At 47.4% G+C, this 12,669-nt stretch overlaps 1 protein-coding gene and 1 long non-coding RNA gene across 2 annotated transcripts in view; both read left to right on the forward strand.

The window, feature by feature from the left end:
* Positions 1-2,999, forward strand: part of TAPT1 (transmembrane anterior posterior transformation 1) — a 59,621-nt gene extending 56,622 nt beyond the window's left edge. Inside the window, exon 15 of the mRNA XM_005878133.2 lies at positions 852-2,999. Coding sequence (XP_005878195.2) covers positions 852-1,069 — 218 coding nt within the window. The 3' untranslated portion in view covers positions 1,070-2,999. The remainder of the gene's footprint in view (positions 1-851) is intronic.
* A 1,009-nt stretch (positions 3,000-4,008) lies between these two features.
* LOC106728158 lies at positions 4,009-9,154 on the forward strand. Its single transcript, XR_001364418.1, has 3 exons — positions 4,009-4,862; positions 5,848-6,071; positions 8,723-9,154. It is a non-coding gene; the product is annotated as an uncharacterized LOC106728158 (long non-coding RNA).
* Positions 9,155-12,669: the final 3,515 nt, after the last annotated feature.

Genomic DNA, 12,669 nt, shown 5'->3' on the forward strand with positions numbered 1-12,669 from the left:
GTTACAGGGGTGGGCAAACTTTTTGACTCGAGGGCCACAATGGGTTCTTAAACTGGACCGGAGGGCCGGAACAAAAGCATGGATGGAGTGTTTGTGTGAACTAATATAAATTCAAAGTAAACATCATTACATAAAAGGGTACGGTCTTTTTTTTTTTTAGTTTTATTCATTTCAAACGGGCCGGATCCGGCCCGCGGGCCGTAGTTTGCCCACGGCTGCTCTAGTGTCTAGGAGATCTGTCTGCCACCAGACTACTATTCCCAGCATTCCTGGTGCTCCCCACACTCTGGGCTTCTGCTTCCGGTCCTGGGGCTGCCACCAGAATTATTCCCAGAATTCCTGGTGCTACCCTCACTCTTGGTTTTCCCTTCCTGCTCTGTCTCCGTCCCATGGCCTCCCACTCTGCCAAGACCTCCAAGCTGCCAGCTTTCACTCTCTGCTCTCCATCTGGCTAATTGAGGAACCAAGTTCCCCAAGCCGCTCCATTACTCTGCTGGCTCTCCTGCTCTGCTCTCCACCTGGTGGCTTGTGGGGAGCGATTGAGGGAGCCAAGGCCCCCCCAAGCTGCCGGCTCTCCAGCTTTGCTCTCCACCCAGTGCCTGTGTATGCAAATTAACCTGCCATCTTTGTCAGGTTAATTTGCATACTCACTCCTGATTGGCTGGTGAGCATAGTGGAGGGACAGTCAATTTACAGGTTTCTCTTTTATTATATAGGATAGATGGCTGCTTCTGCAATGTGCTGTTTGGTTATCATTACACTTTTGTTCAGTACCATGGTATTGGTAAGCTCATCTTTAGTATACGTTTGGAGGAAATCTTTTTCTAACTAAAGGCCCTGTTTTTCCACAGAAGAAACCCTGTCTGCCTCTGTCACCAACCAGCCTAGCCATCAGAAGGAAAATGTCATACCGTTACTTGTGACAAGTAATTCTGACCAGTTCCTGACAACTCCAGATGGTGAAGAGAAGGACATAACGCAGGAAAACTCTGAACTGAAGCACAGGTCCTCAAAGAAAGATCTGTTGGACATAGACAGGTTCACAATTTGCGGAAACCGAATTGACTGAATTCTGCGGCTCCCTGTGCCAAGCGCCGAGGCCTGGGGCAGCCACAGTGCTGCCAGGGTGGACAGATGCGAAACGTGGCACTTATATATTTATTTAAAACTTAAATTATTAACAGAAAGCAAATCTGAGTAGCTTTCTTCCAGTAATGTGGCCTGGTTGAAGGTCAGGTCATGGAAAGCAGTGACCTCCAGCCTGGATGGCGTGGGGAGCCCGTCTTCCCCCGAGAAGCAGCAGTCACTCCGGCCCAATGGGAACAACCTCAGCTCGGTCCGTCTGTGCTTCCAGAACATCTGCTCTGGCCGCCGGCCTCTGCAGTGTAAGGGGATCTACCTGGGAAACAGAAGCTTTCCCTACAACGTTACCTGCCCTGTCCCATACTAGTTCCACAGACAGTTTCAAACTGCTTCATCTGCCAAAGCATTTAAAGAAGTAATTACACTTAAGTCAAGATAAATATTCTCACCACAGAATAATCCTGGAAGATGTATCTGAATTAATCAGAATAAAAGGCTACCTTAAATAAGACATGATGAATAGTAGCATTTTATAGGGGAAAACAAGCCCGAAGCCATTTTGTCTATTTAAAAAATATTGATTAATGAAGGTTATGCATCACTGAGAATATGTTTATAATTTTTCAGTTTACTCTTTAAAGCAAAATGTGAGCCGTGTATTGTTTAATTGCAGTGGATGAAATAGAAATTACCTTACAAAGACGTACTTTTTATACTGAAAAAAGCAGAGCAGGGTTAACTTTAATGTATAGATAACTGATTACACTTTAAAACTAATTACTTCATCAATTGTTACAGTTAAAAGGATTTGGTGTTGAATCGGCTAAAGAATTGTACTCAATTCAAAGGTGTCAACCTGTAACTGAGATTTTTAAGTGACAATTTTAAAGTAAATAAGTGGATTGAGCAGCCGTCTTGCTCAGGCTTATAAAGTGCATTAGCCTTTCTGTCTGGAGTGCCTGTGCCTGTGCCTGGGCTGGCCTGTGTCCTGTGGGAGCGTCTGTGCGGGGACGGCACTGCCTGGTGTGCCTGCGCTGGGGGAGGAAGCCAGTGAGGGGTGTGGGTGGCTGACTGGGAGTGGGGACGAGTTTGTGTGTAGATGTTGGGAACAGCAACCAAAAGGTGCTTTTTGGTGGTTGAGGTCAAGATTCCATGTCTGCTTGCTTATTAGTTTGTGGCCTGCCTCATAAGACAAGCTGTTTCCCACTCCATTTTAGCTTGAGAACCCTTCCTGCATCTTTATAAAAATTCTGCAGCCTCCAATTTCAGAGTGTCCAGATGTCACTGTTCTTTCCTTTGACCTTTTCATTCTGAAGTTCGGCTCCTGTGCTGCTATTTCAGGCACATGATGTGCAGAGGTAAATTTTAGGGGGTTTGTTTCCTGGGTGAAACGTAAAGCTAGCTTGAATGCTTTGGCTTTTCATGTGACATACAAGTGAATTTTAATGTTTTGCATTAAGTGAAGAAATCTGAAGGTTAATGTTCACGTGGGATAAAAGGAAACTGTACAGAAATGCTTTTGTGAGACCGCGAAGTACTTCGCGTTAAAAATGAAAAGACTTTTAAGTTGCTTTGTGTGTTTCAATGAAGCACCATTTTAGGATTACTTTTTGTTCTCATCTTTTCTTCTCCACCAAAAAGAACAATGTCCACAATGAATAGGAATAGTTTTGGGGAAAACTTTGCCAAACAGAGCCCTAATCAGAGCAAGAATACGACGGGTGTATCTTTCACTTCAGCTCGAATTATTCTGTGACTGTGCTGTCAATTCCGCAAGATTTTAATTTCCTTTGCAGGATATATTGGGAGTTCGGAATGATGTTCATTTCTTCTGTCAAAATGGCATTCAGTACTAATTTTATAAGTGCATCTTGTGTGAAACTCAATAAATTCAATTTTGTAATCTTTTTTAAAAAGGTCACTGAATTTATTTTCATGATGTTTACTGTTATATTTGGTAGAGTGAATTTCCCATTCTGTAAGAATTTATTTCTAATTTACAAGTGGCAGGACTAATTTGAATTATTCTTTTGGTCATAATGGTGGCAAAATGTTTGAATTTGTCTTTAGGAAACAAAAGGCTGAGTCTCTATCATAGACCGTTTAATATCTGTCAGTACATGAAGGGACCTGCATTTTACAAGTGTTTTGAATGTCACACAATATGCTTTTCACATCTGGGAGTTAAGACAGGACTTTGGGCCAGCCAATGTGGCTCAGTGGTTGAACATCAACCTATGAATCAGGAAGTCATGGTTCGATTCCCAAGGCACATGCCTGGGTTTCCACCTCGATCCCCAGTAGGGGGCGTGCAGGAGGCAGCTGATCAATGATCATTTCTCATCATTGATGTTTCTATCTCTCTCTCACCCTTCCTCTCTGAAATCAATAAAAATATATATATTTTTTAAAAAAGACAGTACTTTGGTTTTAAAAATAATCTCAGCCACAACATAAGGTCAGACTCTTACTAGCTTTCCTTTGGAGTTGAAATGTAACACAGGGTCATTCAGGAGCTTGTGCAGATCTTCTTGGTACTTGGTACTTTTGTATTTTGTCCAGCATGTGGATGTTATATTCTTTACACATGGTAGAACCTTTTTATCATTAGGTCCTCAAAAATATTCCTTCTGCTCTCGGTGACTCAGCAGAGCACACACATCACAAAATAATTTAAAACCACTGCATTGTGAAATGTCTCAGCTTTATTTTTTCTTTCAGTGGAGATTGATTAATCGCCCGTGTGTCAGGACTATTGGATGCTGCGATCAGCAGTGGACAAAGTCCCTGTCCTCCTGGGGGAGGCCCATAGCAAACGCGTCAGCGAACTAGTGTGCTGGAGACAGCTAAGCCCAGGTGGTCTCCGCTTGGTTTCATTCTGAAATAAATCCAGTTGTTTAACATTTTTATGTAAGTTAAGTCTTATTTTTTTTCTATTGAATTTGCTTAAAAAAGATAACTGAGTAGCAGTTTCAAGTGCCTCTATAAAGTACAAAGAAATAAGAAAATGCTCCTTTACTGAAGACCCTGGTTGTCCACACAGACAGAGTGCTAGCTAGGCACTGAGCTGTCCAGTTGGGGACTGCTTTCCCGAGTCCGTCCTGCTGTTCCACGTGGCCAGGGGACTAATCCTCACCGAGGGATGGAAGTTGAAGGGGTGTATGCCATTTCAGGTCCCTTCCACCTTCTCTCTGCTTCCCACCAGCTGGAACCCAGCGGTGTGCCCTCAGCCAGCCATGCAGACAAATACTTGGCGCTCTCAGCACCCAGGGAAGGAACCTGGGTCCACGGAGGCCTCTGCAGAGCCTTCTGCACAGCTCTGCCTACAGCAAGAGAGCAACGCATGCCTTCGTTTCCAAGCCACGGAGTGTGGAGGGGCTATCACAGCCCATGTCCATATGCCAGGGACTCTGAAAGGGCCCAGTGAGAGATCTTCATATAGAAGGAGTGAGGGTTAGGCCTGACTCTCTAAAACCTGTGCTTCTGAAATACTCTTGGATTCACGTTTGCTATTGTTTTTAGGGAAAAAGATAAAGATGACTATGTGGTCAGCCTCCCGGCACCCTGGTCCGTCTTAAGCTGAACATTGAGCATGCTCATCAGTGGCACAGTCCTCTTTGATCAGATGCTCTACCAAACAGCCATGCCTTGCCCCTTCTTCCTCAGGAAAGTGGGGTGCACAGTCACAGAGCAGATGAGTATAGCCCGCCAGCACAGAGACGTGGAGGCAAAAGGACTTCATATGTCCAAAGAGCAGCAGTGGACTTCCTCCACTCATGGTACGTGTCTGAGTGCCTGGCAAGTGCCAACCCACATGCTGAGAACACTTGAAAGGATAGCTTTGTTCTAGGGAAACCAGAGGAGGAGGCAGGGGCTGGATCTTGGAGAGCTTTTAATGCCTTACCAAGAATCCTGGGCTTGATCCCATAGGCAATGGGGGAGCGTAAGTGGAATCTGAAGTTGGATTGCGGTAACTACCAAATGAGAGGATAAATGGAAAAAACGACTGTAAACTATAAAGTGTTACATAACTTGTTCAAGATCACACAGGAACACCCATCAGAGCAGAAGTGAAACCCCATCCATTCCTCTGTGCTGTATGCTGCTTGTGAGAAGAGGGGGAAGCACAGACCCCCTAAGGAGGCAACTGCCGTAATTCATGCCAGACTAATAGGACTTGGGGTGTAGGGCACAGTGACCTTGTGGATATCAAATGTGTAGGATGTTCACTCCTCCAGGAAGTACAGGAGAGGGCCAGCTGGTGTTGGAGCCAGGACTTGCTCTGTGTGACACAGCAAACCTCAGTCTGCTCATCTGTAAATTGGGCCTAATACCCACTTCTCAGGGTTTGGGGAGGAGCAAAAGAGAATGCATCTGAAACTTGGGTTACGAATGCCACAGTACTGTACGAATCCACATTGTGTTGACCATCATTGCCTGAAGCCTCAGAGCCTAGTTCAGTGGTCCTCAAAGAGTGGTCCCTGGACCAGCAGCAGCCCAACATCTGGAACACGTTACACATGCAGGTTCTTGGTCCCACCCAGACCTGCTGAGTCAGAAACTGGGAGGGGGCCCAACCACCTGTGTTTACGGCCCTCCAGGGGATTTGCACGCATGTTCAAGTTTGAGAACCGCTGGCCCCAATCTGGACCTGAGAATTAAGGGGCCAAAAACAGCTCCATCTGCTTCTCCCAGGAAAGATTGGAGAGACGAAAATAGAATCTGGGGCCAAATTCTGTTTCTGACTAATGTCGTTTGCTCAAGGCCAGGTAACTGGACAGAACCAGGGGTTCCAGATGTCCTCAAACGCCAGCGCTCTGCCCACCATACCCTCAAGGCTCCACCCCTCCCACAGCTGTGGAACCTTCCAGACTAGCCATGCTGAGCCCACAGAGCACTGGGTCCAGGCACCACATGATGCTCCAGAGCTCTGATCACCAAGCCAAGATGAGGACGGAGGAAAGGACACAGTCCACCAGGTGGAGCAGGTGAGCACCAGCACCCTTTGTGAGAATTCCTTTGGCTCTCAGAGTGTGATCTCTGCTGTAGGATCCTGAGATGGAGCACACAAGGCAGGCAGGGTTCTTCTCTTTAGAAGCATATATTACAGTGGAGAAACCAGAGAATACACGTGGGAGCAGTTGAGGTTTGAGGAGGTTGATGGATGCTGTGGAGAGAACAAGGTAATATGATAATAGGGACATGATGCTTTCCTGACACTGGCCGGTCAGGGAGGCCTCTAAGAGATGATACATTCCTGGCCAGTGTGGCTCAGTGGTTGAGTGTTGACCTATGAACCAGGAGGTCACAGTTCGATTCCCAGCCAGGGCACATGCCCGGGTTGCAGACTCGATCCACAGTGTAGTGTGCACAGGAGGCAGCTGATCAATGATTCTCATCATTGATGTTTCTATCTCCCTCTCTGAAATCAATAAAAATATATTTTAAAGAGAAATAAAAAAAAAGTGATAGATACGTGAGCTGCGAAGGAGCCTCATTCAGGCAGAGACCAGCAGTTCAAGCTGCTGGGAGAGAGTGAGCAGGTGTTTTCCAGCAGCTGCTGGGTGAGTATCTGATCGTAATCAGTGCTCGTCCTGACATAAACTAGTCCCCCTCTCAGCCACCCACTGAGCTGGATCCTGGGACAGGTCAGTGTCCTGACCTGGTCAAACAAGTCAAGTAATTTTGTGCACCTCGTAGCATCCACGTACTAGTACCCGGGACTGCCCCCAACCCTTTACCTTATTCCTCAACTCTGGCCAAGAGGTGCAGACACCCATTTCATCCTGCAGCTGCCCAAGGTGTGCCTTGTACATAAGTTTCCCTAATAAACTCGGTCAATTACCAGAATGGAGTGTCCAGCCTCTTTCTCCCGTCTTTCCCTGCCCTCTGCTTTTGGAGGTAGAGTTTCAGGCCAGGGGTCTTCTCTTGGGTCTGTGTGTACTAACAGATTTCAACATATACATGGGGGAGGGGGGTGGGGAGAGGCACACACATTCGGCCCATAGCAGAGAGTTACCCTGGGTCAGGCGTTCCCAGGCCCAGCTTCCAGCAGCCTTTCCTCCCAGAGTGCATTTCTCCACCCACAGGCCGACCCACCACAGGGCATGGAGAGCATCGGACATATTGGGTGCTCAGCATCCTCTCACTCCCCTTCATCGTCGGGGCCCCAACAGGCTGAGGACACAGCAGTCGGGCATGAAATGATCCCCATTCTGTCTAGACTGGACACAAGACCCCCTAACAGGAGGGCTGGGCTCAGCCTCCTTTATGTTCAGAAGTGAAGCACCTCTGTTCTCACCGGTGGCCTTTGCCGTCCACTGAAGGAGCACTCCACCGCGTCTTCGATGGTGCCCCCTCCTGATATCACAGTGAAATCCGGCTCCTGTTCCTTTGAGGTGTCAGCTTCCTTGTCATGAAGGTGATGGTTGGTGATGATGGACACAGAAGGGGTCCCATTCCCATGATGCCTTTGCGACTCTGCCCGTAAAGGGGAGATTATCTAACACATTTTGTGGACACTGCAGAGATGTGTACTCCCTGAACAAAGGAATCTTACTTATTATCTTCCATTCATAAACTCAACAAACGAAGCAGGAAGACAACCCCCTCCCCCACCCCCCCAAAAAAAAATCACTGCACTGTGTTGCCTATGAGCATGGCCTCTGAGACTCACCGCGGTATTTTCTGGAATGATGCTGTACTAGGCATGTGTCTTTATGTGCTACCTTGAGTCCTTGGGAGATGGTGGCCAATAAAGAATTAATAAACAGAAACAAAACCTCCATTCTCTGGCAAAGTTGGGCTCCCCTGGACTGCCAGCTGAGAGAAACAAATGATCATGAAGTGATGATGCTAACCCTTGTATTTTGGGGGGACCTGATACTTTCTGGACTGTGTTCCCATCCATTGCTTAATGGAGGAAATCAGCTCAATGACTCTCATTTTTCCAAGTAGGAAAACAAGGCTTGGGAGGTTGGACAACCGGCCCTGCACACCTGGCTAGTGATGGAGACAAACCCAGGCCTCTTACCCACCACCCTGAGTTAGTCCCAGGGTCCCCTGAGGAGAACACCCTCCTACCACTGAAAATTAAACTCCTAGGATCACCTAATTAAACCTGCATTAATGAGCTGTCATTTTAGCACAGGTGACTGCTCTTGATGTCGTCTTTCCTCCTCTTTGCAAAAGTCCTTTTACTTCCCACTATTTAATTGGGTCGCACAACAGCCCCCTGGCAAGGGCTGACCTGGTTTAAAAAAGCTGAGGCTGTGGCTGTTCAGCGCAGTAAAGAGACCCTAACTGTGGATTAGAACCTTCTCTGTGTCCATGAACTCAGCCTCCACTCAAAAGGCAGCCTCCTAGCCCCTGGGGGTCACCCTAGACCGGGCCATTTCCCCTCTGCTGTTTGTATCAAAGGATAATAAGCTTTTATTTTTTAGTAGACTAGCCATTTACAGCTCACCAAGAGCCTGCAACCACAGCCCATGGGCTGTTTGAGGGGCCTGCGAGGTTGTAAGGAGTAGGACTCGTTTGTGTTTGTGGGGGTTTCTCCCCACGTCTGGACACCACTAAAGGACTGTAGGTGCTTCAGTTCCTTCATCCTGCACTCACATTTCTGTCATGTCTACTTTTATAGGTAAGACTTCGAGGCTTCGGGGGAAGCAGCAAGTTCAAAGGAACACATTCCCAGGATTGGACGAGCAGTAGGGAGTTGGAATTCTTTCAAAATGTAATTTCTCGCAAAACTGCCATTATTTGAGCTAAAGCCAACAAACTGAGACCCTGTGGTCTCTAGAGAAATTTTGCACCCCTGACCCTTAACTACCTAGAAGATCTTAAATTAGTGGCCCATAATGAGAGATGATCAGAGATAACCTTCTGACCTATCAGTAGGGCAGGGCAAACTACTAATTACTGAACACCTGTTCTTGTCCTGAGAACGTCCTTCCTCCTCTCTGGAGCCCCAGGGCATCTAACCACACACCTGGCTCATAATTTGATATGTACCTATTCCCCCCCTTTTTTTTCTTCATTGATTAAGATATTACATATGTGTCCTTATCCCCCCCATTGCGCATACAAGCCCTTTGGTTGATCTCTCCCCCTTCCCCTCACCCTCCCCTACCTTCCCTCTGAGGTTTGAGCATCTGATCGATGCTTCTCTGTCTCTGGATCTGTTTTTGTTGTTCATTATAATCCACAAATGAGTGAGATCATGTGATACTTATCTTTCTCTGACTGGCTTATTTTGCTTAGCATAATGCTCTCCAGTTCCATCCATGCTGCTGCAAATGGTAAGAATTCCTTCCTTTTTACAGCACAGTTTTTTAATCCACTCATCTGCTGATGGGCACTTAGACTGTTTCCAAATCTTAGCTATGGTAAATTGTGCTGCTATGAACATAGGGGTGCATATATCCTTTCTGATTGGTGTTTCTAGTTTCTTGGGATATATTCCTAGAAGTGGAATCACTGGGTCAAATGGAAGTTCCATTTTTAGTTTTTTGAGGAAACTCCGTACTGTTCTCCACAGTAGCTGCACCTGTCTGGTTCCCTTTACTGTCTCGGACCCACTCGTGTGGCTTTCCATTTCCTCGCCTTTCAGAATGTTGCAGAAGCCATTTCTCACCCAGTTGGTCAATTCTGCAGTAGTAAGAGTATTAACCATGTCTCTTATTTTGTATTTTTTTAAATATATTTTTATTGATTTCAGAAAGGAAGGAAGAGGGAGAGAGAGATAGAAACATTAATGATGAGAGAGAATTATCGACTAGCTGCCTCCTACATGCCCCACACTGGGAATCCAGCCTGCAACCCGGGCATGTTCCCTTGACTGGAATCGAACCCGGTATCCTTCAGTCTGCAGGCTGATGCTCTAGTCACTGAGCCATATTGACTAGGGCTCTTATTTTGTTTTGTTTTGTTTTAATATATTTTTATTGATTTCAGAAAGGAAGAAAGAGGGAGAGAGAGATAGAAACATCAATGATGAGAGAGAATCATTGACCAGCTGCCTCCTACATGCCCCACACTGGGGATCCAGCCTGCAACCCAGGCATGTGTCCTGACTGGGAATCGAACCTTGACCTCCTGGTTCACAGATCGACGCTCAACCACTGAGCCATGCCGCCAGCCGGGCTTATTTTGTACTTTTGATGCTTTGACACCTTGAGCCTTGTTGACTCTGGAGGGATTGCCCTTCCCAGAGCTGGAAAATTCTAGCAAATGGATGACTTGTGAATCCAGAGCCCGTGCCCTCAACCACTTCTTCTCTAGGCTCTCATATGCAAGGCCAGGCACTAGACAGCTAGGGTCAGCCCCTGTGTCCCAGAGCCCACTGCAATTACTCTCACTCGCCACCTCCAGGCTTGTGAAAACCATGGTAGAGGCTCTTGTCCACATTTCTCCCTTGTTCCCTCTGCCTCCTGATGACCTTGGCCCTGTGTGGCCCCGAATAGTGTCCCTCGCCTACTGTTTCCAGGGATCTGTGAGGATAATATGCTTCCTCATGACAGTCACTTCCATGATGGTGTGTCTCACAAACCTGGTTAAACAAATCCCAGCTACTCTTCAAACACTTCTGGAAACCCAGTCTAGAGCCCCTGTCCTCAACATCCTTCAGATAATTGGGTAAGCACCTAATTTCCTGCACTGTCTTGCTGCTGGTCTAGAAACCACTAGAGGGTTTTTGTTGCCTGCAGTTACCCTTAATGGTAAGCTACTTTCCCCATACCGGCCAGGACAAAGGCCCACAGTCTGGCCTCAGGCACCCAAGCCCTGCAACAGGTAGCTGGCTCTACCGACACTGGCAGCTGGCCCACAGCCCATAGGCTCAGAAGTCTTTCTCTCTCTAAAAGCATTTCCCCAAACACAGAACATTTCCCGGGCCAGTGTGTGACCTATTTTGGCCAGCCTCCAAGCAAAGCTGTTGCCTAAAAGAGTGTTTGAAATTCCTTGAAGCCTGGATCACTTCCCTGCAGTGACCTGGGCTCCAGGTTAGGTTTCAGTCCCTGGAGAAGAGGAATGCAAGACTTCTGAGAAGCTGAGCTGAGTGTTCTGGGAAAGCCCAAATGGATGGTGGGATCTTGTTCTGTTCATTTTCAGATTGCAAAAAATATTCCAGTCCAATCTCAACTCGAACTTTCTTTTGTCTTCTTTTTCAGCTCATATCTCATTCGAAGCAGTGGCCCTTTCCCCAGCTCAGGTGGGACAGAATGGTGTGTGCCCTTAAGCTCATCTCTTTCCACCCCTCTCCCCCATAGGCCTTGCTGTGCCTGGCTCCTCCGGAGTCTGGGGAGAAGCATGGGCAGAGGGAGAGATGTGACAACAGGGAAATCCAGTTGAGCTCCTGTTGGAATGAGTACCTGGCCCCTGAGACCTGATATGTGGTAGATGCCCGGAGGTTGGCCCTTATGCTAATTTCCTAGGATGGTCCTCACAAAGTACCACAAGCTAGGTGACTTATGCCAACAGAAATTTATCCTCTCACAATTCTAGAAGCAAGAAGTTCAGAATCAAGGTTTTGGCAGAGCCGTGTTTCCTCTGAAGTCTCTTGGGGTGAATCCCACCTTGCTTCTTCCAGCTTCTGGGGGCTCCAAGCATTCCTTGGCTTGTGGCAGCATCCCTCCAGTCTCTGTGTCTGTCTTCACATGGCCTTTTCCTGTTTCTGTCGTAGGAGGGCGCTCAACAAACAGCCACACCAGCCAGGGCAAATTTCCCTATTCTTATAAGTACACAGGACTGCAGCATGGCCTCATCTTAACTAATTACTACATTAAGCACACCCCTGTTCCCAAATATGATCACATTTATAGGGGTTGGGGGTTTGAAGGCACAATTCACCTATAAGAGCCCTCTTTCTCTTCTCTCTTTCATGGGGTGCTTTTGTGGTTCTTCAGAGATATCCTCCTCCTCTCATCCCCACTGTTGCCATCCCCAGGGACCTCCTGGTATGGGAGATACATGCTCTGTCTGACCTCTCACAGCTCCTTCTCATCTCTTCATCTCCTGCCCAAGAGTTGACCCTGGAGGTCCCTTGCCTGGCAAGCAGCCCTCTTGGGCAGGGGTTTTCCAGGATGGCTCTAGTCTGGTTCCTTCCTTGGCTTTCCTTGGCGCACAAGAAAATTCACACACCCGTGGCCTGGGCAACCACTGGGGATGCAGGCTGCTCCCCTTGAGGCCCTTCCTCCTCATTGTCACCCAGACGGCCCCAGGGAAGGGGGTGCCACTGCCCTGTGACCTCCATATTCAGGAGGGACCACAGCCCTGTCAACACCTTGGACTTTTTGCCTCCAGAAATGTACAAGAATAAATTTCTGTTATTTTAAGCCACCAAGTTTGTGGCAATTTGTTCGGTAGCCCTGGGAAACTCATACAGCAGAAATTCAGTAAACATTTGCCAAATGAATGAATGAATGCCTCATCCACTGCAGCAATATATGCTCCTTTCTGTGGGATCCTGGAGAGCTCGTTGCAGAGGTTACCCCCAATGGAGGTGGAGGTGTCAGGACCACTGAGTTTAGGTCCCAGCTTTGCTGCTATATGTCAGTTCCTGCTCCTGGCCTCAGTCTCCTCGGTTGGAAG

This window comes from Myotis brandtii, unplaced genomic scaffold (assembly GCF_000412655.1).
Source record: "Myotis brandtii unplaced genomic scaffold, ASM41265v1 scaffold547, whole genome shotgun sequence".
Taxonomy (NCBI): Eukaryota; Metazoa; Chordata; class Mammalia; order Chiroptera; family Vespertilionidae; genus Myotis; species Myotis brandtii.